The 27,817-nt window shown below is 38.1% G+C and overlaps 1 protein-coding gene across 1 annotated transcript; it reads right to left on the reverse strand.

The window, feature by feature from the left end:
• Nucleotides 1–4,250: 4,250 nt before the first annotated feature.
• On the reverse strand, nucleotides 4,251–27,350 carry QTRT2 (queuine tRNA-ribosyltransferase accessory subunit 2). Its single transcript, XM_044666771.1, has 8 exons — nucleotides 27,136–27,350; nucleotides 26,188–26,243; nucleotides 22,850–22,926; nucleotides 20,360–20,572; nucleotides 18,647–18,846; nucleotides 11,698–11,849; nucleotides 6,512–6,626; nucleotides 4,251–4,652 (listed from the first exon to the last, which is right to left on the reverse strand). Exons 1-8 carry the CDS (start codon nucleotides 27,333–27,335, stop codon nucleotides 4,421–4,423), a joined length of 1,245 nt encoding a protein of 414 aa, XP_044522706.1. The 5' UTR covers nucleotides 27,336–27,350; the 3' UTR covers nucleotides 4,251–4,420.
• Nucleotides 27,351–27,817: the final 467 nt, after the last annotated feature.

Genomic DNA, 27,817 nt, shown 5'->3' on the forward strand with positions numbered 1-27,817 from the left:
GACTTCTCTACTAGCAGCAATGCAATGATCCAGGACAATCCAGAGGAATTTATGAGAAAGAACACTTTCCGCATCCAGAGAAAGAACTGAGGGAACAGAAATGCAGAAGAAAAACATATGATCGATCACATAATTCAATGGGAATATGATTGGGGTTTTGATGTTAAAAGATCACTCTACTGTAGATATGAATTATGGAAGTAGGCTTTGAACAATGATACATGTGGAATTGCTTGTCAGCTCTGGGATGGAAAGAACATGAATCATGTAACCATGGAAAAATAGTCTAAATAAATTAACTAATTAAAAGTCAGTATGCAGTATGTGTGTGTGTGTGTGTGTGTGAGAGAGAGAGAGAGAGAGAGAGAGAGAGAGAGAGAGAGAGAGAGAGAGAGATTGGTGAAGTGGAATTGCTTGTTATTTCTGGGAAGGGGGACGGAAAAGGGGAGGGAAAGAAAATGAATCATGTAAACATGGAAAATTTTTTTAAATTTTTTTTTTTAAAAAGAAAGAAAAGAAATAGATTGTGAGTAGAGGGCCTGGAAGCAGGCTGCCCTATTAGAAAATTATTTTAATAGTCCAGGTAGAAAGTGAAAAGAGCCTGAACAAGGGATGATGGTTCTGTAAGCAGAGAAGAGGACAGATAGGAGAGATACTGCAGAAGGAGAATTGACTTCTGACAATTGATCAGATAAAGTAAGTGAGGGAGAAGGAAAAATCAAGGATAAATTCCAAGACTCCAAATCTCAGTAAATAGATGATTTTTGTTGTTCAATTGTTTTTCAGGAATGTCTAATTCTTTGTGACTCCGCTTGAGGTTTTCCTGGCAAAGATACTGGAGTGGTTTGCCATTTCTAGCTCTGGCTCATTTTACAGAGGAGGAAACGTAGGCAAACAAGGTTAAGTAGCTTCCCCAGGGCCACACAGCTAGTAAGTATCTGAGGCCACATCTGAACTCAGGAAGACAAATCTTACTGACTCTAGGCCTGGTGCTATCCACTGTACCACCTACTTCCCAAATGAAAAAATGGTAGAATCCTCATTAGAAATTTGGGAAGGCAGTGAATTTCATTTCTGGACATGACTTTGAAACTTGCACAGAGCATCTAGGGGACATGCCCAGCAAGGAGCTGGCACTGTGGAATTAACTGTTCAGCTAGGAGGCTCAGTGGATAGAGTTCAAATCTGGCCTCAGACACTTCCTAGCTGGGTGACTCTGGTCAAGTCATTTAATCCCAATTGCCTAACACTCATCCTGCCCTGGAACTGAAACGTGGTATTGGTTCTAAGACAGAAGGTTAGGATTTCCAAAAATAAAAGTTCAGCTAGGAAATCAGGGTTGGAAATACAGATACAGAAGTCATTTGTGGAAGATCATTGAATCTAAAGGAGTAGATCATCAAGAAAGGCTCTGCAGAGGAGAGGAGCGAAGATAGAGCCTCACCCCAGATTAGAGGACTATTAAGGTATGATAAGCCAATGATGGATTCTTAACCTGCATCCATGGACTCTCAAGGGCCCTGTGGAGTAATTTCAGGGTGTCTGTGAGCTGGGATGGGAGAAACAATTACATCTTTATTTCAACATAACGGTTTCTTTTTTAATCCTATGTATTTCATTTCATGAATTTTAAAACATCATTCTGAGATGGGACTGTGACATACATATGGTTATGGTCCTCTGTCTTAGAGGTTTACCCAGGACCCACTGAAAAAAGAAATGACTTCCACAAGAGTTTTTAAAGCATTTTTTAAAATTTTTCCCTGCCCTCAAGCAGCTACTAGACTTCAGGGAGTGGGATGGAGAGGAATACATGTACCCCAAGAAGTAACTACAGGATAATTTGAGGAAGAAGATCAGGAAAAGATTCCTCATAGGAAGGAATTTCCAGAACTGAGCCCTAATGGAACCAGGGGATTCCAAGAGATGAGAACCACATTCTTGGTATACAGGCATCAAAGGCCTTTTCCACTTTAGGGTATGCTGATGTCGTCATTAACATACCTGCTACTCCTAACCATTAATGCACCCCTACTCCTAACAACAGCTTATAGTTATGCAGCATTTTACAATTTACAAAGCACTTTACAGGTTCCCTCATTGGATCCTCACAACAATCCTATGAGACTGGAATCGTTTTCATACCCGTTTAAAAGATAAGGAAATTGAGGCTCATGGAAATTACTGCTCCAATATCACCAAATATAACTTGAACCCAGGTTTCCAGACTTGCAAGTTCCTTCCATTGCTTCAAGAAAATTCAATAAACTGAGATTCATACTCTGAGCAAAATCAGTTTATACAGTGGCATGTATAACTTAATAGAGGATCAGACTGAGCACCTCAGTAAGGCTAGGGACCCTGATAAGAAGGGGGGACCCTCTATCGGCTCAGACACACACACACACACACACACACACACACACACACACACACACACACACACACACACACACACACACACACAGAGAACATTGCAATTGGCTATACCAAGAAAAGTGGCTGGCATTCCAGTGGGGTTAATCAAGCCCCTCTCTGATAACTAAGGAATGTGAACTGCTTTATGGGACTCATCTGCCTCCTGTAATCTTTGCCAGGGGATCAATACCACTGGATTCACTGTCCCCTTAGAGATCAAATCTCCTCTAACTTAACAAGGACAGGAAAGGATGGAGATACATCTTGGTTGGGGCTTATAGACAACAAGCAGATGTCTCAGGGGCTAACAGTATGAGTGAGACACAACATTCCCTTTCAATTATACCCTTTAAACTAATTCAGAGAGAAAACTGCATTCCTGAACTTAATTCAAGGATGTAAAAATGTGGCTTGAGCAATCATTCAAAATGGAGCAGTAATACAGAAGAGAGTTAATTACAGAAAAGGATCAATTATTAAATGATACAGAATAATTTTAATTTCCTCCTGCAGTCTCCAAAGATCTCTCTCAAGCATTACTTACTAGCATGAAATGGAATAATGCATATAAAAACAATCTGGACACTGTACAATGTTATACAAATTTATAGTATTACTGTTATTGGTTACAATAAAAACAAAACTGTTCATAAATGAAGTACTGAAAGTCATAGGATTTAGCAAAGGAAGGGACCTTAGAAATCCTCTGATCAAATCCCTTCATTTTATAGATGAGAAAACTGAGGCACAAAGAGGTTAGGGAATTTGCACAACGCCACATGAGTGATAAGTGAGGAAGCCAAAATTTGAACTCGGGTCTTCTGACTCCAAATGAAGTGCTTTTCCTGCAGCATTCTGCTACTTTGTCTTTGGCTCCAAAGAAAACGAAAGAGATACTAAAAGCCAAGAAAATATATTAAAAGGTACAAACAATAGTCTGGTCTAAAAATGCTCCCCCTCTACAATTACCAAATGAATCTCTACAGACTTAATGAGAAGGATTTACTTATTAGCCTGGGCCTATGATGGTGTCTTCCTGGCAGGCCTCTCTGTCACCAAGAAGCCAGTTTTTAGCCTTAAACTAGGAAAGAGGAGAGAAGAAGTTGGCTTTCAGGAGGGCACAACAAAACAGTTCCACACTGTCCCCCAGAGGACAATAATACTTAGCTGTAATTGGTTATGGGAGGAGAAATTTCTGAATCTAACATTCTCAGGGAGGGGGAAAAGATGCCACTAAAATTCTGGGAATCTGCCTCATTCAATCACTCTGGGCTACAAGAGTGACATTTTCGGTGGCAACCTTTGGGGACTACCATGAATGGGAGTCTAATGATATAAAATTAAAATACTGAAACCCACTGATAGTGATTCCTACCCTTCACTACTAAATGGGGAATTAAAGATACTTTTGGAGAGGAGCAACTTCTACTTACTTCTCTCTCCACCAGGAGACAGGATTCCTTCTAATCTTATCCCATTCTTTAGCTATCTTCTCTATAGAGGAAAAAAGACACTACAGAAAATAAAATGTTAGAATTAGAGTGGAGAAGACCCAAGTTCAAATCTTGCCTCTGAAACATACTAGTTATGTGCTTCCCTTTCAACACCATAAAATGTTGATAATAATACCTGTAAGCATCTTTCTCACAGGGCTGTTGAGGTCTCAAATGAATTGGGCAATGTGTTGAAAGTGTTCCTCAAACCTTAAAGCACAATATAAATTATTTTACTGTTTATCAAGCTTTCTGCCTTCAGCGAATCTAAATGCAGGGTTGGAAGGGAAGGAGACAACCTGGAAACCAAAATTGAACCAAAAATAAATAAATGTCCTCCAAAAAATCACTTTGCAAACCCTAAAACTCTAGAAATGCTAAATATTGCTATTATTATTGGTCCCAAAGCCCAGCCATCAAAGCTGGGTCTGTCATGTGCCCCGAGTTTCTTCATTTGTTCCACTGAGATGGATGCTCATTGTCTGTGGCTGTCTTCTATTTCCTGGGCCTCAACATGCCTGCCTGTAGATGAGCTCCTTCAGCTGTCCCAGCCTATCCTTTCTCAGAGCTTCTCTGATAGCATGGAAGAAGGCAAAATAGTGCTGAAAGTTGTGCATCATGAGGAGCACCCCCGCCAGCAGCTCATTGGTCACCAGGAGGTGGTGGACATAAGCCCGACTATGGTTCTTACAGCAGTAACAGGAACATCCCCCGACCAGAGGACCGAAATCATCGCGGTACCTGAGGAAGAAATGAGAGTCAGGATCCCAGGAACAGGGGCAAAAGAACACAGACTGCACACGCAGCTGAAACTCAAAGCAAATGCTGCCTAGTAATCTGTAATAAGGTGTGCTGGCAGCGGCTGTCTCAAAAATAAGTACAAGGCACACTACAGACCTTGCTGTTAGCATTAATAAGTCCTAATCATGATGTTATTGATTATTGTTGTTCAGTCATTTACTTGTGTCTGACTCTTCACAACCCCATTTGGGATTTTCTTGGCAGAGATACTGGAGAGGTTCACCATTTCCTTCTTCATTTTACAGATGAGGAAACTGAGGCAAACAGGACTAAATGGCTTACTCAGGTTCATATAACTTGTAAGTGTCTGAGGCCAGATCTGAACTCAGGAAGGAGTCCTCCTGGCTCTAGGCTCAGCACTCTATCCACTGTACCATCTACTGTATCCACTGATGTTACTGATAATATATTAATAACATTGTCATTATTCATAACAATAAAATAACATCATTAAAGATATTCATTAATGATGGTACTATTGTTGTGGATGTTATTTATCATAACAATAAAATGATGTCATTAAAATTCTCCTTAATGACATTATTGTTATCAATATTAACAATAAAGGTGTTATTATCAATAACATAAGTATTGATAACAATTAAAAGAACATTATCAAAGATACTCTTTTATTACATTATTTGTCGCTATTCATAATGTTATTATTAATAATGATGTTATTGATATTATGTTATCATTGCTAATGTTACTATCACTGTTTGATAATTGTGTATTATTTACTGTTATTGATCATAACAATAAAAATATTATTAAGGAGCCTGTAGTGTGCTTTGTATATTTATTTATTAATGACAATCATGATAAATAATAATAACTGCTATTTATATGGTGCTCTAATTGCTCAGCATTTTATATCTCATTTAATCCTCATGACAAATCTGTGCCTCTAGTATATTCTAAGAGTATCTCTTTAGTTTCATAATGTCAGGCCTAAAAAATGTATGATTCAAGAATCACACAACTAAAAGGACAGCAGATAAATGAAACACAATTGAAAAATAAAATAAAGCAAAGGTAAAACAGAACAAAGACCATTTAAAACAGGAATTCTAAACCTGTAGGTTATGGGCTTGCTTTTAGTTTAATATTTTGATAACTGCATTTCCACACAATCAATTTCCTTTGTAAAATCCTATGTATTTTATTTTGTGCATTAAAAACTGAATTTCAAGAAGGGTTCCCATGAGAGTCCACACTACAAAATAAGTTTCAGATCCCCTATTCTAAGTAAATAGGCATACGAGATGAACAGATTACCACAAGTGAGTGATAAATCTGATGGGAACTTTTCTAAAGCAAAAAGGGAAAGATCTGGGGATATATAATATCTCAAGATTTTATTATAATATCAAGATAATTTATTATAATATCAAGATAATATCTCAACTTGAATCTCAAGAGACAAGATTTAGGGGGCAGCTGGATGGCTCAGTGGATTGAGAGCCAGGCCTAGAGACGGGAGGTCCTAGGTTCAAATCTGGCCTCAGACACTTCCTAGCTGTGTGACCCTGGGCAAGTTACTTAACACCACCATTGCCTAGCCCTGTAACAAATAAAATTAATACAGAAGGATATATATAAAAGATATTAGGGTTTAAAAAATTAAAAAAAAAAGAGACAAGATTTTTCTGGGCCCTCACAAACATATGCAAAAAATAATCGGTCAAAATTATTCAGAAAATTGATCTCCAAAGAGGTGACACAAACTTTTAAAAACCAGAACAAAAAGCATACATTGACAAGGAAATCTCAGCTATTAACAACAAAAGGCTACTCACTTTTTTTCTTTCAGATTTATTTCAAAAGATGTTTCTGGAATGCGTTTGGTTGTTATAATCTTATCTATATGTTCCCCATTTTCTCCTCCTTCCTTCTGCCCATTTTGTTGTAATACTATAGAACAAAACAGTAACAAAAGGTCAGGAATGACAGTGAAGGGAATATTTCTGTGTTCTAATCTCTTCGGCACTCATTTCTTTGGTTATTCCTCAAGACAAAGGTCTAAAGGTCAGCTTTTTTTAATCAATTAAGTTTTACGACATAAATGTTTTTTAGCACTCAATAGGCTCACACACACACACACATACAAATAGAAAAACAGGAACAAAAGAAATAATATTGTACATGAATCATTAAGCCTACATTATTTGCTTTAATAGTATATTAACCTTAACATATATTCTACATAAATAGATAAACATAATATCTTAGCATAATTAATCTTAACAAAGTAGTTAACAATATTTTCTGTTTACTATTTATCCAGGTCTTGTTGCTATGCTTATTAATACACAATTATAGTCAGTGAGTATATTGTTCTGTTAGTTCTACTTCATTTACATCTTTGTAAATGGATGTTGCCATATTTACCAAAAATACAATATAATAAACATTAAGTACCTACTATGTGCTAGCAAGCACTGGGGTTGCAAAGAAAAGTGAAAGACAGTCCCTGCTTTCAAGGAGCTTACAATCTAATGGTAGAGGATAGCAAACAAAAAGAAGCTAAAAAAGAGAAGGGAGTGGGTTGGGGGGACAGGTTGGAGATGATGGTGGTCAAACCAAGTAGTGCAGTTGATGGGAAAGGAAGAGCTGGCTAGGCTTCAGAGCCCTCCTTAAAGGAGGCTCTGTGAAGAGCTCTTTCTCTGCTCTGCCCTCCAGAGAGGCAGAGACCACTGAGGGTACTGATGAGGTATAAGTACCAAAAATGAAGCAATGAGGCTCCTGGTGATGAGCTTTTCTGAGGGGAGCATGGTGATGGCGGAGTTGAAACCAAGCAGTGTAGCTATAGTCTTCCTATTAGTCATTAGTCATTAGTCAGGTACATGAATACTTCATTACTTTTATTGGTTGTTTCTAATTTTGTTTTTGTTTTCTTTTGCTAATGAATAATGCTGCTAGTAAAATTTTTGTACACATGGGTCTTCTTCCTGTCAATAACACCTCTGAGGCAGAATTTTAGTAGTGAGAAGATTTATTTCAAATACATTGAGTTATTTCTATTTCTGGGTTTTCAATTGGGGTTCAGGTTTGCCCCCTTAGACATTTTTACCTATTCCTTTGTTCCTAGCAAATTCAAAGAATGCCCCGTTTTAGAGTAGCTCCCATGGAAGGGTGATAGAAAAATGAAATTATGGGTTCTGTCTTGCCTGATAAAACCAGCCTGGGTCAGGTGTGTCCGCAAGCAGCAGAACAGAGTCCTTCACTCTCCATTGGGGTGAATGGAAAATGTCATGTTTAACTGAATAGGACTTGATCAGAGAGTCTAACTTTCCATCATCTACCAAGGAATTAGGGAGGGTCTGAAAGAATAACGGATCACCTCCTCATTGGCTCTTCACCAATTAGAGATGTCTTGGGATTCCTAGGGCAGGACTGAATAATTAGCTTCCAAAATGGTATTTAAGGATCCACACAGCTTTCTTCTAGGGTCTTTGAAAAAGATTAATTAATGTATTATTTATTGCTAGTCTGATCAGAAATTTATTTTGCCTGGGTTTCTAACCTGGAACCCAGTCTTATGGAATTTTTAATCATCACAATATTGAGAAACACTGGGTGAGAGGGAACGAACATATCTGTAGCTGTGTCTGAATAATTCCATATTGCTTTCCAAAAAGATGTTCCCATTTCACAATACCATCAGCAATGCAGTGGAGCATCTGTTTTTAAAAAACTGCCAGTTTTTTAATAGTTCAACAGTGTCAGTGCTGACTATTATCATTATATACTGTTGCCAATTTGATAGGTGAAGGGTGAGATCTCAGATTTTTTTTTTTAAATGTATGCTTCTGATTTATGACATTTCACTAGGAGAAGCAGTTGTAGCAGAGTAGACTGGAGCAGCTCTGGGTTCAATTCCCATCTCAGACTCCCACTGGCTATGTGATGTTGGCAGGTCACTTAACCTCCTGGTGTCCCCAGGGCCACCCTCTAGACTCTATATTGAAGGGCAGTTACTGATCTGCATTAATAATGGGAGTTTTCTACACAAAATAAGTCACAGGATTAGTCCGAAAATTATGTTATTAAAATTTTAACATTAACCATTAATGCAACTAACCTGGGAATGTGAATATTTTTTCATGTGCTTATTGAGAATGTGTGCTTCTTTGCTGAATGGCCTATTCTTTTCCTTTGTGTTACTCATCTGGTAAGGAATGGGTCTTACTCAGAAACATGGATAAATTCTTCACAGATTTTAGATGCAAGACTCAGAAATGTTTATCATAAGGAATCTTCCCTTATCTGTTTCTTTGTTTCTTATTTAGATGGCTTGTTTTTGATTATACAAAATCTTTTTATATACTTGAATATGTCTATTTTGTCTTGTAACTTGTCTATTCAATAAACAGCTTGGCATTTTACACTTGTCTACAACTGCAAGAGACATAACATTTCATTATTCTCTGATTTTAAAACTCTCAATTTAGATAGCTGATTCATTTAGACATTATTGTGATAGCAAGTATGAGTTGTGGGTTTGAAGTTTTAGATGGTAAACTCATTTTTCACCAAAATGCAATGCAATATTCCCAATAGGTTTTAACTGAGTAATGATTTCCTTCCTCAGTATTATGTAATCTTAAATTTATTTAACACTAACCTGCAGTATTCGTTTGATTCTGGTTCTGTTATCTAATTTGTTCTACAGATCTTTAAAAAAAACTATTTAGCACTAGATAAGTTTGATAATTACTGCCTTGCTGTATAATTTAAGATCTGGCAGAACAAGACCACCCTCCTTTTTATTTTTTTGTAACATTCCTAGTTAGTAATGAACTTTCCCCTCCATCTAATTCTACAAAGAATTCCACTGGAATTTGGACTAGTATTAAATTCAATCTACATTAAATTTGAGTAGTATTACCTTTTTAAAATTATAATGGGGGGCAGCTGGGTAGCTCAGTGGATTGAGAGCCAAGCCTAGAGACGGGAGGTCCTAGGTTCAAATCTGGCCTCAGACACTTCCCAGCTGTGTAAGGCTGGGCAAGTCACTAGACCCCCATTGCCTTAAAAAAAAAAAAAATTATACTAGGTCAACCCATTCATATGGCGCTGTATCTCTCTTCAATTATTTAATTTTTTCTCTGTTTCTGAAAAGAAATTTTATTATTTTTTAATAGTAACACTATTATTAAATTTTATATCCTAATTTTATATGTACTATGTGTGGTACATATACTAATTTTATAAATTATTTGTTATTAAAATAATAATTTTTAATACTTAGATATTAATAGGGTAATAGGCTTAGTGGATGGCATGCACCAGGCCTGGAGTTGGGAGGACCTGTGTTCATATCTGGCTCCAAACACTTCCTAACTATGTGACTTTGAGCAAGTCACTTAACCCTCATTACCTAGCCTTTACCACTCTTCTACCTTGGGACTGATGCTAAGGTATTGATTCTAAGATGGAAGATAAAGAGTTTAAGAAAATAAAGACATTAATACAGATTATTTTAAGATATTTTAAAAATCATAATATAGGTCTTGGGTGTGTATATGTCTTAATAGGTCAAAGCATAAATATTTGATATGTCATTATTTAAGTGGTATTTCAAGAGGTCTACATTATATTCCACTATTTTCCTGAGCTTGCTTATAATGTCAAAGCAGATACAGGTGATCGTGGACTCAAGATTAGGGTTCAAATCCTATCTTGGGCTCAGTCTACACTTGTGAATATTCACTGTTGTTGTTCAGTTGTTTTTAACTCTTGTTTGATTCTTCATGACCCCCGTTAGGGTTTTCTTGGCAAAGTTCCAGGAATGGTTTGCCATTTCTTTCTCCAGCTTATTTTACAGATGAAGAAACTGAGACAGAGTTAAGGGACTTGCCCAGGATCACACATCAGGTAAACATCTGAGGCCAGATTTGAATTTAGGAAGATGAGTCTTCCTAACCAGGCCCAGGGCTCTATCCACAGCACCTACCTGCTGTGTGAATACAGCAAGTCACTTAACCTCTTGAGGCCTTAGGCAAGTCTATTAAATCTAAAGTTGCAAACAAGTTACAGATCAGCACAGGTGGAGAGAGACTCACACATTTGAAATCCTAGGTCTAGACCTAAAAACAAAAACAAACCCTGCAAACTGATTATCTCAAATTCTCTTGATATTTTCAGTTTTCGAAATAAACCTCTTCTTTGCCTACACATATTCATTTACTTTTCTCATTTCTATTGCTTGGGCCCACATTTCTAGAACTGTGCTGAATCATCACCGTGAGATGGGTTTGTTTTACAAATTCTATTCCCAGGATCAGATTTGGGCTGGAAAGGCCCTTGGCCTTCATCGACACACATTTTATCAATGCCCGATGGGGCTCTGGTGAGATGAAGTGACATGCCTGAGGAGGGCTAGATGAGGATCTGAACCCACAGCCCGGCCCTCGACTCGTGCCTGCTTTCCACGACCATGCCCTTCCTGGAGCGGGAGCCTTTGTTAAGCACGAGTACTCCTGGGTCCGGCATTTGCAGTTCTTCACAATTCCAGCCAAGCCACTTCTCCAAGCCTTATTAACAGACTGCTGCTCTTCCACAGCCCCCAACAAACTACTCACTTCTACTTCCCCTACTCCCGCCGACCACCCCGTTGGGCTTCCGGGCTTCCTCCCATTCGGGACCCATCCCCCAGGGCAGCGTCACCCGGCTGGCGCCCACGTCGCCTGAGGCGCTCCCTCCCGCCCTCGCCCTCCACTCTCAGCGTAAGCACCAGGGGCTACAGGGGCCCTTCTCACCCGCGGGCGTGCACACAAGATGTCTCTTTTGTTCCTGGAGTCGGGAAGGCACTTCTCTCTCTCCCGGCCTCACCGGTGCCCGGAGCGCAGTAGATGCTTACTCAAAGCTGTCAGACTGATAACCCATTATGCCAAGAACTCCCCAAATGGGGTCAGAGAGTCGCTCTGAGGGGGGCCGCCACGTTCCCGGGGGTCCTCACAGGGGGCTATAAGACACTCACCCGTGTCTTCGGGGTTGGGCTCATAATCCAGGCTGAAGGCCAGGGCACAGCCCCGTTCTGTCACTTGGTAAGGGAAAAAACTCTCAAAGAGGTCCACCCCTGCCTCAATGCATTCCAGTACTTCGTCCGGCTGCCCAATGCCACAGATGAGCCTACCAAGGAAAAAGCAAAAACCGCACAAGAGCAATGTGAGAAACAACCACTCGATGGAATGTCGCTTTTCAGAAAGAAGACAATAATGACTAATATTTATATAATGCCTTGAATTTTGTAAAGCACTTATGCCTCATTTGATCCTCACAGCAACCCTATGAAGTAGGTGCGTATTTTTAGTCCCATTTTTTTCAGATGAAAAAATGGAGGTTGAAGAAATATATAGTGACTTGTCCAGGGTTATAAACTGCTAGTAAAATAGTTGAGGCAGGATTTGAACATGGGTTTTCTTGATTCTCAAAAGTTCTATCCGCTATGCCACCTAGCTGTCTAACTACAATAGGTTTGGAACCCCGGAAAATACCTACAAAAGAGATATTCCCAGTAGTAAATGAACAGGGAAAATGGCAAGACCCTACCTTGGTAGAGAATCTTGGGGTGATCTTCTTGTCTATCTATCCAGAACAGTGCCGATGTAACCTTTCCTCCTGACTAAATCACACTCTATATTTTGACTTCTTAGCCTGTAATGTTTTGTGCACTGGCCCAGGAACGAAATTTTATCAACTGTACTTCAGGTGTACTCAAATAATGGATTGCAAACTCACAAATCTGCAAAATCAATTCTAGCCGTCAAAACTACAGCTTTGCTCTGGGAACTAAGAATCCAAATGGCTTTTTATTTTGCTGCACTATAACAAGTGATAAAAAATAAATAAGCTGCTGCAAACTAATCAGGAACAGTGAGTGATTTGGTGGTACATAAAGTGCCCTCACATGGTTAATGATTTGTCAGTAAAACAAGTCCAAAGGATGAGGAAGATTTTGTGGGGGGTTGTTTCTTATTTTTGCTTTTTTTAAACTAGGTTCAGCTACTTGTTAGTGTCTTGCCATGGGAAAGATTACAAGACTTAATAGTCTTTATAGTTCAGGAAAAGGTGGACTTTAACATATCAGAACATATAGACACAGCTTGTTTTTTCTCTGACTAATTTCCTTCAAGTGACATAATGGATACTTGATGCAACAAATCCTAGAATCCAAACAGGACTTGAGACCTTCTGCACTTGCTGCTTTCCCCAGGTTGAGAAGCAGCATATAAACTGAAACAAAGAACAAAGCATTCTGTCTCAAAATTGCATGAGTTTCTAAAAGCCAAAACATGACCCAAACAACTAAATTGTAACCAGAATTCCTGTGGACTGAACCTCCGTCCATCATAAGAATTCATCAGGACTTTGGAAGCCAGAAAAACTGAAACAAATGAAGTATGAAATCAAAGAAATTAGAACAATGAAAAGCATACAGGAATGATCAAGGCACAAACAGCACAATTTAGCAGTTTGGGAACCTAGCAAATGATCTGTGTTCATTAGTCCCTAACAATGTTCCCTATCTTCTATGAAAACAAAGAGACCATGTCAGGGTCTTTTGATTTTTTTTTTTTAAACCTTCCGTCTTAGAGTCAATACTGTGTATTGGCTCCAAGGCAGAAGAGTGGTAAGGGTAGGCAATGGGGGTCAAGTGACTTGCCAAGGGTCACACAGCTGGGAAGTGTCTGAGGCGAGCTCTCCAGCTGCCCCCGTCTTTTGATTTTTTATTTTATTTTATTTTAATTTTTTGCTTAACTTTTAAGATTGTTAAGTGGTTCTTAACTGATTATATTCCCATGCCTCGATCAGTTCTTTTTTTAAAAAATCCTTCTGTCTTAAGATTAATGTTAAATATTGGTTCCAGGGCAGAAGAGGGTAAAAGCTAGGCAATGGGGGGGGTAAGTGACTTGCCCACAGTCACACAAATTTGAACCTAGGACCTCCTGCCTCTAGGCCTGGCTCTCATTAAGTCAACAACCTGCTCTCCTCAACTAATTCTTTAAAGAATAGCCATTATGGGCCACCAAATTGAACAAATACCAATCAGGTGAGGCATCACATGAGGAAGAAGAGAAATATGAAAAGTAGGAAGAAGATAATGAAAGGCAGAGTCAAATAGACTTTCTTCTTTCCACCCATTTTCCCTACTGGGGCTCTCTCTGGGCTCAGATTATCTTACATGTACTTATCAATGCAATCCTGCACTGTCTAGTGGAATGCAAGCTCCATGATGGCAGGAACTGCTTTTGTTTTCATCACTGCAGGCCTAACATCTAGAACAATGCCTTGCATATCATAGCTATTTTTAAAATGTTTTAGTTGAATTTTTATCCTGTACCTCCTCAAAAGTCAATTTTTGACCCTCCTTTTTATCATTCCTCCCCCTTTCTTTTATCCCTTTTCCCTATTTCTCTATTGAGTAAGTTAGATTTCTAAATTCAACTGTGTATATGTGTATATATGTGTATTTTTTTTTTTGTGTGTGTGTGTGTGTGTATATATACTTCCCTCTTTGAACCAATTCTAATGAAGGTGAGGTTCATGCACTGCCCACCAATTATGTGGAAAAATTTCCCACATTCTATGATCTCTCCCTTCCCCCTAATCCAATTTTATCCCTCTTTCTCCCTCTTTCATTTTTTTTTGGAGATAACATAACTGACTCACACTCATGCTTTCTGTCATTATAAACTCTTTTTAACTGCCTTACTAATGATAAAGTTCTTAGGAGTGATATATATCATCCTCCCATATAGGAATGTAAATAGTTTAACTATGCTAAGTCCCTTATGATTACTTTCATGTTTACCTTTTTATGCTTCTCTTAAATCTTCTGTTTTGTCTAAGTTTCCATTCAGCTCTGAACTTTTCATCAGGAATTCTTGAAGTCCTCTATTTCATTAAATATCCATTTTTTAAATCCTAATTCTTTTGCCATCCAAAATATAATATTCTAAACCTTCTGCTCCTTTAATGTGGAAGCTGCTAAATCTTATGTGATCCTGACTAAGGTTTCATAATATTTGAATTATTTCTTTCTGGATAGTCAAAGTGTTTTCTCTTTGATCTGGGAGCCCTGGAATTTGTTATAATTTGTTTTTTCCTTAACATTTCTCATTTGCTCACCTCTCCACACCCATATTCATTTTTTTTTTTTACCAATTACATGCAACAACAAATTTCCACACAAGTTTTCCTAAGTTATCTGATTGAATTTATCTCCCTCCCTCCCTTCTCTTCCCCCTCCCAATGCTGGCAGATGATTCAATCTGGGATATACATGATTATCATACAAAACATATTTCCATATTATTCATTTTTAAGTGATAATAATATTATAAAACCAAAACCCCCAAACACAAACCCAAATAAACAACTGAAAAATCATATGTTTTCATCTGCATTCTGACTCTAGCAGTTCTTTTTCTGGAGATGGATAGCATTCCTTGTCATAAGTCCCTCACAACTGTCCTAGATCATTGTATTTCTGATAATAGCTAAGCCTATTAAACTCCATCATTCCATAATATTGCTTTTACTGTGTACAGTGTTTTCCTATTTCTGCTTGTTTAACTGCACATCAGTTCCTTTAGGGCTTTCCAGCTCTTTCTGAAATCATCCTGTTCATCATTCCTTACAGCACAATGGTATTTCATCACCATCATATATTACACATCTGTTCAGTCATTCCCCAACTGAGGGACATCGCTTTAGTTTCCAATTCTTTGCCATCACAAAAAGAACAACATTAAATATTTTTTGTACAAGTAGGCCCTTTCTCTTCTTTTTGATCTCTCCAGATCAAAGGGTATGAATTCTTTTATAGCCTTCTGGGCATAATTCCAAATTGCCCTCCAGAATGGTTGGATCAGTTCACAACTCCACCAGCAATGCATTAGTGTAACATTTTTGCCACATTCCCTCCAACATTTATCATTTTCCTTTACTGTCATATTAGCCAATCTGATAAATGCATTTCTCTAACCAAAAGGGATTTAGAACATTTTTTCATATGATTGATAGCTTTGATGTCATCATCTGAAAACTGCTTATTCATATCTTTTGACCATTTGTCCATTTGGGGAATGCCTTGGATTCTTATAAATCTGATTTAGTTCTTCATATATTTGAGAAATGAAACCTTTGTCAGAGAAATTTGTTATAAAATTTTTTCCCAGTTTGTTGTTATTGGTTTTGTTTGTACAAAAACTTTTAAATTTAATATAATCAAAATTATTCATTTTACATTTTGTAATGTTCTCTATTTCTAGAATTTGCTATAATATCTCTGAGAGTTTAGATTTCAGGATCTCTTTCAGAAGGTGATCAGTAGATTCTATCAATTTATCTTTTATCCTCTGGATCTAAGATAATGGGACACTTTTCCTCGATAATTTCTTAAAATATGACATGTAGGCTCTTTCTTTGATCATGGATTTCAGGTAGTCCAAAAATTCTTAAATTATTTCTCCTAGATTTATTTTCCAGATCAGCTGTTTTTCTGATGAGATATTTTACATTTTCTTCTATTTTTTTTCTTCTTTTGATTTTGTTTTATTGTTTCTTGGTGTCACTTGGAATCATTAGCTTTTACTTTCCCAATTCTAATTTCTAAGGAATTCTTTTCTTCAGTGAGATTTCATACCTTTTTTTCTTATATAGCCTATTTTGCTTTAAAAATATTTCTTTTCTTCAGTGAATTTTTGTGCTTCTTTTACCATTAGGTCAATTCTATTTTTAAGGTGTTAGAGTGGGGCCCTTGTATATGCAGGAGATATGCTCCAAGACCTATTATGGATGGCCAAAATTGCAACTATAAGCAAACACTTGATGACCCCATATATAATATGATTTTCTTGTATATACGTATTTATAATAAAATTTAATTGATAAATTAAATACACAGTACACCATTACCAACATTAAATAAGTAACAATAAAATACATTTTACATTATTATATAGTATAGTCCGCCCATATCCATAGGGATATGTTCCAAGACACCCAATAGATGCCTGAAACTACACACAGTTCTTGTTTTAACTTTTAACACTTATGGTTTTTGTTTGCTTGTTTGTTTTGAACCTTTATCTTCCGTATTAGGGTCAATACAAATATCTATTCCAAGGTAGAAGAGCAGTGAGAGTTAGGCAATTGGAGCTAAGTGACTTGTCCAAGGTCAAAGACCTAAGAAGTATCTGAGGACAGATTTGAACCCAGGACCTCCCATCTTCAGCCCTGGCTCTCTATCCACTGAGCCATCCAGATGCCCTTTAAACAGCCATATTAACTTTACTGTAGAGTACTGTGCTCTCTCTCTCCTGCTCTTGTCCTTTGGTTCAGCACTCCCTGGTGTCCTATTGTCCTTACCAAAAAAAAAACGAACAACAACTAAATTAAACTAAAAAAATCCACCAATTATAAGTAGAAGAACTAACAGGCGGAAAGAATGTTAACCAGGCAAACCTCCAGGGAAGAGAAGGGCAGAGAGAGTAGATATTTGCCCCATTTCACCTACTGAGCCACCCACTGGCACACCAGACCACTGTATGCCAGCCCTTTCCCTCACGTGGCAGCAGCCCCTTTTCTGCCTCCCTCCCTCCCTCCAATGGAATGACCAAAGATAACTGAAAATATACAAAGGGGAGGTGTGAGAGCTACTATATTTTCTTCAGAACTTTTTATGTCTTTTTTACTAAACTTTTGATTCACTTTTCATAATTTTCTTGTATCACTCTCATTTCTTTTCCCAATTGCTTCTCCTACCTTTCATCATTTTCTTCAGTTCTTCTAAGAATTCTTAGTGGACTTGGGTTCAATTAGCATTTTTCTTTGAGTTTTGTTTGCAATTGTTTTCACATTATCCTTTTCTTCTGAGTTTCTATTTTAGTCTTCCTTGCCACCAAAGTAGTTTTTTATGGTCAAGTTATTCTTTTGTTGTTTGTTCATTTTTCAACCCTACTTCTTGATTCTGAACTTTATATTAAAGTTGGGCTCTGCTCACCTCAGGGCAGGGAGGTACTACCCCAAGCTTTAGGATTTTTCAAGCTGCTGTATTCAGGGCTAGTGTTGGGGACCTGCCAGTTTTTGATACTTCCCAGGTGATGTGGTCCTGAGCGAGGTATGGTCTCTGTTCTCCTGGACTGCACTCTGAACTTTATGTAATGCCTTTATTCTATGCCTTGGAACTATGACCAGGGGTCCTGCTCCCCTGTAACTGACCAGCAGGGCTCCTCTCTGCTCTGGAACTATGAACCAGAGCTGCATATGAGCAAGAGAAATGCCAATCAGTACCACCTGTACCCAGGACCAGAAAATGGTCCCCTGTCATCTCCTTCTGTGGTCTGACTCCCTTACTGTCTCAGGGCTGAGAACTACCCAAGCCGCTGCTGTTGCTGCTGCTTCCACCATCTTAGTCATTTCTAAGTGTTCTCTCTGAATGGGCTTCAGGCCACTGCCTACACAAGCATCACAAAGCTTTCCTGTTGACCTCTTTAAGTTTTCTTAGGCCAGAAAAATGTCTTACCCTGATCTTTTTGTTGGCACTGCCCTCTAAAATTTTATTTGAGGCATTATTTTGAAGTTGGTTGGCAGGGCATGTTGACAGATTTCATCTGGATTGAAGCCTTTAATCTACCATTTTGACTCTGCCTACATTATGATTTTACATGATACCTCTCATAATGAGCATCGGATATCCTTAAAACCAGGATTCATCACACAAATCTATCTGTGCTTTGTACAAGACTTCATCCAAAGTAGCAGCTTTGATTCCTGCTTTTGCTTCCTATAGCCAACTTAATCAAAAATGATAGAAAACACAACACCCAAGTAATAAGAAGCCTATTGGGTTTGGCCTTCGAAATAAGTGGGAGTTTTCTGCTCCATCCCATTCCCAACTTTATCCTTAATTTAACACTTGCCTTGGTTTGTCCTCTGGGAGTTCGGCTGTGACAGATGATATCAGCCGCAACCTCGTCTCCTTTGTCATGGCGTCTCCATGAAAACCATCCAGGAGGAAGCCACCCACAGGCCGTTTTGCCGTCTCCCTTGCTGATCTCAGCCTTTCCCCTAGTATATCTCCACCTTCAATTACTCCAATCATCACACAACTCCGAAGAACCTAGAATCAGAAAGGAGATTTGGATCAGTAGAAGACCAAGGAGAAAAAGAAAGAAGCAACAACAGACAACACACATGCTCCTCGATTCCTGCTGGGATATCAATATTCAGCCTTCAATCCTGGAGGAATAGAAAGGCACATTAGCCCCTATTCTGGACTGGTTTGGGGTGGGGGGGTTCCCACATTAAAAATCACCCTTCTGATTTAGGAGCTGATTAACAAGGGCTCTGCATTATCTATAGATGTACACCATGGCTATACTGGCCTGCCCACTGGATTTGCCTGAGACTGCAGGTATGGGGCATTCCCCATAGACACATGTCATAGAAGGGGATAAGGGACAGGCTAAGGACCAGCCCCAGGAGGAGATGTAGATGGCTGGGGGCTGGCTAAGAGATACAAAAGTCTGAAGCAATGTTCATCTTGACATCTACCTCTGGTGCTGCTTGTCTCCCCACCTGAAAGGTTCTTCCTCCTCCCCCTGCAATTAATTTGCCATCTAATAGAAACTGTTTTGGAGCTCCCTGGGAATGCCTTTTGGAGCCTGAGAATCTACTGAATGCTACAGGAGAAAGAAAATAATCAAAAAAGCTAGAAATTACAGGGTTAGTAACCCTTTGCTCTTTTCACTATGTTGTGTCCTCTCCCAATAATTAATTAACTATTTCATGACTCTTAAATTTTGTCTTTCCAATTAGACTATGAGGCTCACTGAAGTCAGGGACATTTTATACTTTTTTTTAACCCTTACCTTCTGTCTAGAATCAATTAGTTTCTAAGGCAAAAGAGCAGTAAGGGCTAGAAAAAGGTGGTTACGTGACTTGCCCAGGGTCACACAGCTAGAAAGTGTCTGAGGCTAGAGTTGAAACTCCTGTCTCCAGGCCTTGATCTCCATCCACTGAACCACCCAGAGGCTCCCAACATCTTATACTTTGCAATATCCTATATCATATTTAACATGGTTCTCAGAAAGATTAAAATATTTTAGAGCTAGAAGAAACCTTTGGGAATCCTCTAGACCAGGGATTCTTAACCTGTTCTGTAACATGGACCCTTTGGCAGTCTGGTGAAGCCTATAGACCCCCTTCCCAGAATAATATTTTTAAATGCCTAAAATAAAATACAAAGGAAACCAAAGGTTAGTGAAATAAATGTAACTTTTTTCATCTAAGTTTTGAGAATTCGTGAATTCAATCCATAGACCATGGACCTCCTAGGTTCAGAACCAATGATCTAGATCTCCAATAGACAAATAAACTAAGGTCTAGAAAAGTTAAATGACTTACCCAAGGTCACATGGCTAGCAAGGGGCAGTTAGAAATTCAATTCAGTTCTTCTGACTTCAAAATCCAGCACTCTCCCACTATACTGCCCTACAAGAGCTGGTGGATTTCTTTGCCTGGAGGCAATGCAGAGGCCATGAGAGACACAAGCTGCCCCGCTCCTAGGCTTGGGGAGGAAATGAGCACAGAGGGCTCTCCCTGGGAGGCTTTTCGCCTGGAGTCAGCCTTACCTCAGACTGTTCCTGGAGCTTTAGACACTCGTCTAGGAAGTCGAGGGACCGATCCACAGACTTCTTGGCTCTCTTAGAAGAGGAGGTATCAGCGCACAAGGCCTCCCCGTCGGACAGGCACTGAAGCCAGTCAGGCTGAAGGGCCTGCTGAATGGCCATGAATTTGGCTGCGGTCATTTCCAGGCGCCCTCCAACACCCCACACAGACACAGACTGTCAGGAAGAAAAGGCAGACATCCATGAGCACAGCCAGCAGCTAAAAAACGGGCCAGAACAAAGCACAAAAACCATCACATTCTGTGTCCTCTCCCTTCACTTCCTTCTGAAACAAGAGGCACCCAGCCACGAAGGCCAGAGTCTACACTAGGCCTCAAGCCAGAAAGGCCTGAGCTCAAATCCAGCCTCGAACGCTTACTATGTGTGTGTGACCTCAGACCAGTCACCTCACCTCTGCTGCTTCAGTTTCCTCCACTATAAAATAGGGATGATAACAGCCCCTCCCCCTAGGGATGTCATGACAATCAAAGGAGATAATATCTGCAGGAGCTCTTAGCACAGTGCCTGGCACCCGGTAGCTAGTTAATACATGCTTGTTCTTCTCCAACCAGAAAAGGAGCGTTGTTAGGCAGAAGAAAGCTACAAGAAGTAAGCAAACAGCCAGCGGGTAAACTGGTACCTCCAAGATGGAAAAAGAATACTAGAAAGGGCTCCAGCACCTTGGGCAGATCCTACGTGCAGGCTCTAAGGGACAACACAGGGATGGACACGAGCTTATGATTTACATCGGAGGAGCAGGGAGGGAAGAAATCCCGGCCCTTTAAACCAAAAGGCAAGCTTTGGCTTTAGCTAATCTTAGGTAATATTAATACAATAGTATACCTTTAGGAGATGCTATTATCAGCATACTGAATGTGTGGCTACGAGTCAATGTGTTTTTATAGGAATGATTCATTATATTGTGGATATGAAGCTCCATTTCAGCGGATGACAACTCCATACATCCAACACTGAAAATCCAATTCTAGGGCATAGGTACAATCTGCTTTTTCATCCAATATTATTATGATTACTAAATCTATGGTATAAGCTCAAGGGGGGGAAAAAAAAAGAATTTCTCTGGAGCAAGCAAATTATTACAAGAAAATTGTTTGTGACCAGCAGATCTCCCATAAAAGATTTATAGGAAAACATAGACAAGAAAAGCACAAGGAGGGTTTATCACCACTGAAGGGAGTGGAAATCAAAGACTGTAGAGTAGTTAATCAAGAAAAAGTTTCTTACAACACAAAAGTTAAAGATGTATTCACTAACCAGTGCCAGGGAACGTCAACCAATCCTATCCTCCTCACCCAGTATGCATAGAGCATTATCATCCCATATTATAAACTACCTTCAACTAGAATAGCAATAAAGCAAGTTCTAAAAACTGGAAGAAACAGACCAGAGCTTCTAAAAGTTTAATCTTTTGTTTAAATATTTGTTTGCCATCTAGCCCTTTAGTATCTCCTGTGGAAGGACTATTGGAGAAATAGGGTCATGATAGGGCCTGGATTCCCTACGTGACCAATCCAGGCTGAGGCAGTCTTTGTGTTTGGTTCTGGTCACCTGAGCCCTGAAAAGCTCTGGTACCAGCAGGTAGGTTAATCCAAAAACAACTTGACCCCTCCAAGAGGCTATTAGGAGTCATTTAGAGAAACAGAGTCTGTAATAGATATTTTATCTGGATCCCATTACAAAATCATCGGCAAGTAAAACTGTGTATATGATTTTTTTCTGCACTGCATGTCAGGACACAGAATGGGCCATCTAAGGTAAAAATCTGAGGCTCCTCTTTTGACTCCTTTTCAGATCCCCACCTTTTCTTAATATTCTTATTGGAAAGGTTTGAGTCCTTAGTAAACCAGCAGCTACTGAGTTAATAATTTCTCTCCTTGATAATTAAGAAGCCTGAACTCCAAAAAATATATTACTTAGACAATCAAGGCCAGAAACAGACAAAGCTAGAAAAGACTTTATCTGACCAGGTGCAATCCTGTAAATCAAGAGTACAGGACTCAATTTGTTTAGGATCTCTATGAAATATATTTCTGCTCCCAGAGTTAACCCCCTACTAATTGATGGTTGGAATTTGGCCTTTGACCCTGGACCTATCTCTCTACTTTTTTTACTTTAATGGGTTTTTGTATAATTTGTAACCCCTTCACAACTGTGATTCTTTCTCTGTGCTCTTTGTGTGAAACCAGTGTATATTAAACTCAAGACTCCATGGAATTGGAGCAGATATAAGCTAAACATTTAGTCTGACTGTTCTCATTCCATCCAACACCACTAAATGCCACTCAGAACCCCCAGAAATATAGAGCTGGATCTCTATAATCTACAGTTGTCATCTATTGATGACATGATTCCCTAGATCTGTAGTATCTACAATGACAATGTTCTAGATTTCCTGGTACAAAGCAGGTATTTGGGGCTCTTTTGAGAACATACCTTGTTAGTGATAAAGCCAGCAGGACAGGGATTGACAGGATCATGGAGAGAACAATAGAACACTGATTCTGGCATTCCTGTCAAAACAAGAGAAAAGAGAAATATTTTAGGTCAATGATGTTACCATATTGCAAAAACAGAATGTTCTACTAATGAATGATACAAGGAGGAAAAAAAAACTCAAATGTGTCTGCATCTCATCAATTAAAACTAAATCTAAATGTGGTAAAATTCAGACACATAACACCTAGAATTTTCAATTAATCAATCTGCAAGTGTTTATTAGCCCCTAAATATCAAGCATTGTATAAATGCTGGGGATATAGTGAATGAAATAATCCTTTCTCTCAAAGAGTTAACATTCTTTTTTTTTTTTTAAACCCTTACCTACCGTCTTGGAGTCAATACTGTGTATTGGCTCCAAGGCAGAAGAGTGGTAAGGGTAGGCAATGGGGGTCAAGTGACTTTCCCAGAGTCACACAGCTGAGAAGTGTCTGAGGCCAGATTTGAACCTAGGACCTCCCGCCTCTAGGCCTGACTCTCAATCCACTGAGCTACCCAGCTGCCCCTGAAAGAGTTAACATTCTAATGGGGAAAACAACAAGTACATATATAAGTATACATTGAATATAAAGAATACAAATAAATAAAAAGTAGTTAAATACAAGGCAGTTTAAGAGAGAGGGTCTGGCAGTTGAGGGGAGGCCAGGAATGGTTTCATGTAAAAGTTGGTATTTAAGCTAAATCTTAAAAGAATTTAACTACTTGTTTAATTAATTAGAAAGATGCTATAATTTAATTAACTAATAAATAAATAAGAAAACATGCATGTCGATTACTGTGAAGCCAGAAAGATGACAGTAGGTGGGAGGGCCTAGACTACTCATAGAATTTAATATGAGGATGCACCATTCATTTATTCAAGGAAAAAAAAACCTCACAGGAATACTTATAATCTTTCTATTACAGCAGGGGTATTTAACCATGGGTTTTGGGTTTTGTTTTTTTACTTTTTTGACAACTAATATTTCAATAAAATTGGTTTCCTTTAGAATCCTATATTTTTATTTTATTATTTATAAATAGCATTTGGACAGGAGTTCATGGACTTGACCAGATTGCCAAAGGGATCCAATACACACACACACAAAATTAAGAACCCCTGAATTAGAAGGATGAAACAATTTAGAAAAAAGCCTAAGCTTAAAATATTCCTATTTAAAATACTTTAAATAATCTAAAATTAGGATGAAAATTTCCTAAAGTTGCCAATAAAACTTGAGCAAATTGTTTCAAAAAACATTAAAAAAAAGTTTTATAGTTTTCCCATCAATGCTTCAATGCTCTAAATTATTATGGTCAACTCTAGACATCTTGTTCCAATAACTTATTAATCTACACTTTATTGACATAAATAAGATCATTGTTTACTTTAAACCAAGAGGCACTAGATGAGAAGGCCCTTTAAGGCAGATTATTTAATTACCTTCCTAAGGAAGGCAGGAACCAGCAATCTTGTATCTGGTCAGTTGTTTTAAGTTCCAAATGTGCATTAGCTTGAAAGGTGGTATTTATTGATTCCCAGCATTGAGTTTCAGGAGAAAGCAAGCTAGGGAAGGCAGATGATCAGCCTTGTAACTCCACCTGGGTCAAGTCTTCATACTGTGGCTTCATTATTATGTTTGCACTGATTTTCCCAGACATTAGAAATACTCATGTTCAAATATTTAAAAAAACAACCTCAAAATGGAACACAAATGAAAAACACTATAAAGAACACTGGATTTGAAATCCGACCTTTATCTATAAAGTGAGAGGCGTGTACTAGATAATCTCTAAGGATCCTTCCAACTAGAAATTTCTATGATTCTTTGAATAGTTTCTGGATTATCCAGGCTACTATTTCCCTCCATTCATAGGAATAGGACTGAGAAAGGAGTATATATACATATACATTTACATTTCCCTCTATTACTAAGAAATCTTCTTGGCTTCCTTCCTATTCTTTCATTTAGTTAAATGTTTAAGGAAAACAAATTCATTTTAAAACTAGCCTGGGGAGGGAGTGGAGAAATAGGAAGAGACTGTTTAACAAAAAGAAAAATAAGTATACAATATCTTCAAAAGTCAGATATATTATTTTTTGCTTTATTAATGGTTTTGGATTATCCATACCATTCTCCCTTTCCATATGTATAGATAATTAGAAAAATAAAAATTAAAGTTCTAGGAATACACTCTAGAAAACAATCTTCCATTCTGTGCCTATATGCAATTTATACAAATGCGACATCAGCATCAAAAGTCTCAAAAGCATTACTGTGTCTTTAAAAGGAAATGAGATCTTGGAGTAACAGCTTAACTGTCAGTCTAGAAGAGTTTGAAGAGATTGAGAACTTATCTGTCATTTCAAATGGCTAAAGAGAAAATATAAGAAAAAACAAAGATAACATTTCTAAGGAGAAGTGAATTTAACACATATCTCACAAAGAAACATTAAGAGAATTCTTGAGAAAAGATTTTCATTTGTATTCTGAGAAAACTGAATGGTGTGACTTTATTTCCAGAATCCAGAAGTCATTGGCTGAAATGATGATTAAGGTGCCCTTTGGTTGTGATCTTTCTCACAGTTGATATACTATAATTATTTAATCCTTTGCTCTGTTTTTTTAACATAGTTAATAAACAAGAATACAAATATTTAAATAATTACTTATAATTTATGAGTAACTTGTGTTTATTTAAACCTAGGAAATTGTAGAGCTTGATATACAGAGCTAAGCAAATGCTTATGAGAAGAGGTTTCTCCAGTTTACTAAGTATTGCTCACTTAACAAATTTCAATAAAAATTACTTATTTAATAAATATTAATTCTCAAACTAGAAGCTTAAAGCTATTTAATTATTAGAAAGATGTCATAATTTTAATAACTAATGAAGAAATAATAGAACATGCATTATGACTACCTGTCAACCCAGATGAAAATAAATTTTAAAAATGATCTAGTATCAAGAAGATAGATCGCCCATCTAGACTATGCATGGAGAGGGTCAACTCTAAAACTCTGCCACTCTATTTTTTCAACCTTAGTTTAATTTTAAAAAAAAAAAAAAAGGAAGGAAGGAAGGAAAAAAGTTGTTCTGGAAATACTGAAAATTGGAGAAAGAAAAACAAGAAGTAAAGAAATTCAAGTTTTTAGTGTTCTCTTTCTCAAAGGCAACTACAAAAAATGATGTTTGATGGTCTCATGTATTAAAAAATATAAAAACTGGTGCCACTTCCTACCAAACTCTGAAATTAGGGTATCAACAACACATACAAATTATATAATTTTTACCTATAAATTTTCCAATTCCTTCTTTATATTCCTCCAAGATTTCATAGTGCTCTGCCCTGGGACCAAAAGGAAAACACAAGTGATATAATATAGCTAGAGAAAAAAATCTGTTCCAGTTTAATCCTGGGAGACAGGTACTATTCCCATTTTACAAATGAGGAAATTAAGGCAATCAGAGGTTAAATGATTTGCCCAAGGTGACATAGCTAGTAACTGTGGAAGGCTGACTATGAAGCTCAGTGTTCCTGACCCCAGGCCCAGCATTCCATCCACTGTGTAGATCTTAGCTGTCATTCTTTACATTCTGTTCTAGCCCAGTGGTGCTAAAATGCAAATAGAAATAGATTCCTGTGGCAGCATATGGACTTTAAAAAATCTCAAACTAACATCATCTCTGTTGTACTGTATTTTTATTCATTTTTGTTCAACATTTCCCTATTATACAGGCTAAACTAGCAAAGTCCTGCAGATAGCTCTGTTCTAGCCTGGCTATTAGCTATGCTCTGTCTCCCATCTCTACACATGGGCATAGGCTACCCATTATTTCTAGGATGCATTCCCTCCAAATTTCCACCTCTCAGAATCCTTATCTATCATCAAAGTTCAATTCAGGTGCCATATCCTCTGCAAAGCTTTCACAAATCTCTAATTCTTAGTGTTCTCTTCAAACCAAGTTGCAAAAGGCTGACTTTAGAATTAAGAAGACCTGGATCTATGCCCTGCCTCCAATACATCCTAGCTGTGTGACCCTGGGCAAGTCACTTAACCCCCATTTCCAGCCCTTCCACTCTTCTGCCTTGGAACCAATATGCAGGATTGAATCTAAGACGGAAGGTAAGGGTTAAAAAAAAAAAAAAAAGAACATAGGTCTTTGATACCAAACAGCCTGCAGTGATTACCCTAAGCTTGTTATTTCTAATAACAGATCCAATGAGGCCCGATATTTACAGTGAGGACAGGGTGAGCTGAGTCATGGCAGGAACCCCGCTGATGACTTGCAATGTGTCATGAGTCAGATGAGGAGCCGACCCAGTCCTGGTGTAGAGCAAGCATCCTGGAAACTCCATGGAGCGGTCCCCTTTCTTTCCCAGATTACTTAATGTTCCCAGGCGACAGCCTTGAACCACCCTGGAGAGACTCAATTTCATCGTGAAGTTATTCTCCAGTTCCTAACAGAAAAGATACAGATTAGAAGGAATTCTATGAAACATGAAAGCCAAACATTTTGCAATCAATATACACCATATTACACTAATACATTGTTGGTGGAATTGTGGACTGATCCAACCATTTTGGAGAACAATCTGGAACTATGCCCAGATAGTCGGTTATAAAAATGTGTATACCCTTAGATCTAGCAATACCACTGTTGGATCTATTTCCCAAAGTTATCATGGGAAAAGTAAAAGAACCTATACATTCTAAAATATTTACAGCAGCTCTCTTTGTGGTGGCAAAGAACTGGAAATTAAACGGAGGCCCAACAAGGGTGGAATACTATTGAACTGTAAAAAATGATGAGCAGGGTAATTTCAAAAAAACATGGAAAGACCATGAAATCATAAAAAACAAAAAGAGTAGAACCAAGAGAACATTATATACAGCTATAGAATTAATGTTTGAAGAATTA

This window comes from Gracilinanus agilis, chromosome 3 (assembly GCF_016433145.1).
Source record: "Gracilinanus agilis isolate LMUSP501 chromosome 3, AgileGrace, whole genome shotgun sequence".
Taxonomy (NCBI): Eukaryota; Metazoa; Chordata; class Mammalia; order Didelphimorphia; family Didelphidae; genus Gracilinanus; species Gracilinanus agilis.

Excerpts from the sequence above, each read along its gene's own strand:
- QTRT2 (XM_044666771.1), bottom strand. The coding sequence starts at position 27,335 with ATGAAATTGAGTCTCTCCAGGGTGGTTCAAGGCTGTCGCCTGGGAACA. Across the intron at positions 18,847-20,359 it reads AGCTCCAGGAACAGTCTGAG|GTTCTTCGGAGTTGTGTGAT; the intron begins GTAAGGCTGACT and ends TTCTGATTCTAG. Across the intron at positions 11,850-18,646 it reads CTCCCAGAGGACAAACCAAG|GCTCATCTGTGGCATTGGGC; the intron begins GCAAGTGTTAAA and ends TTTCCTTGGTAG.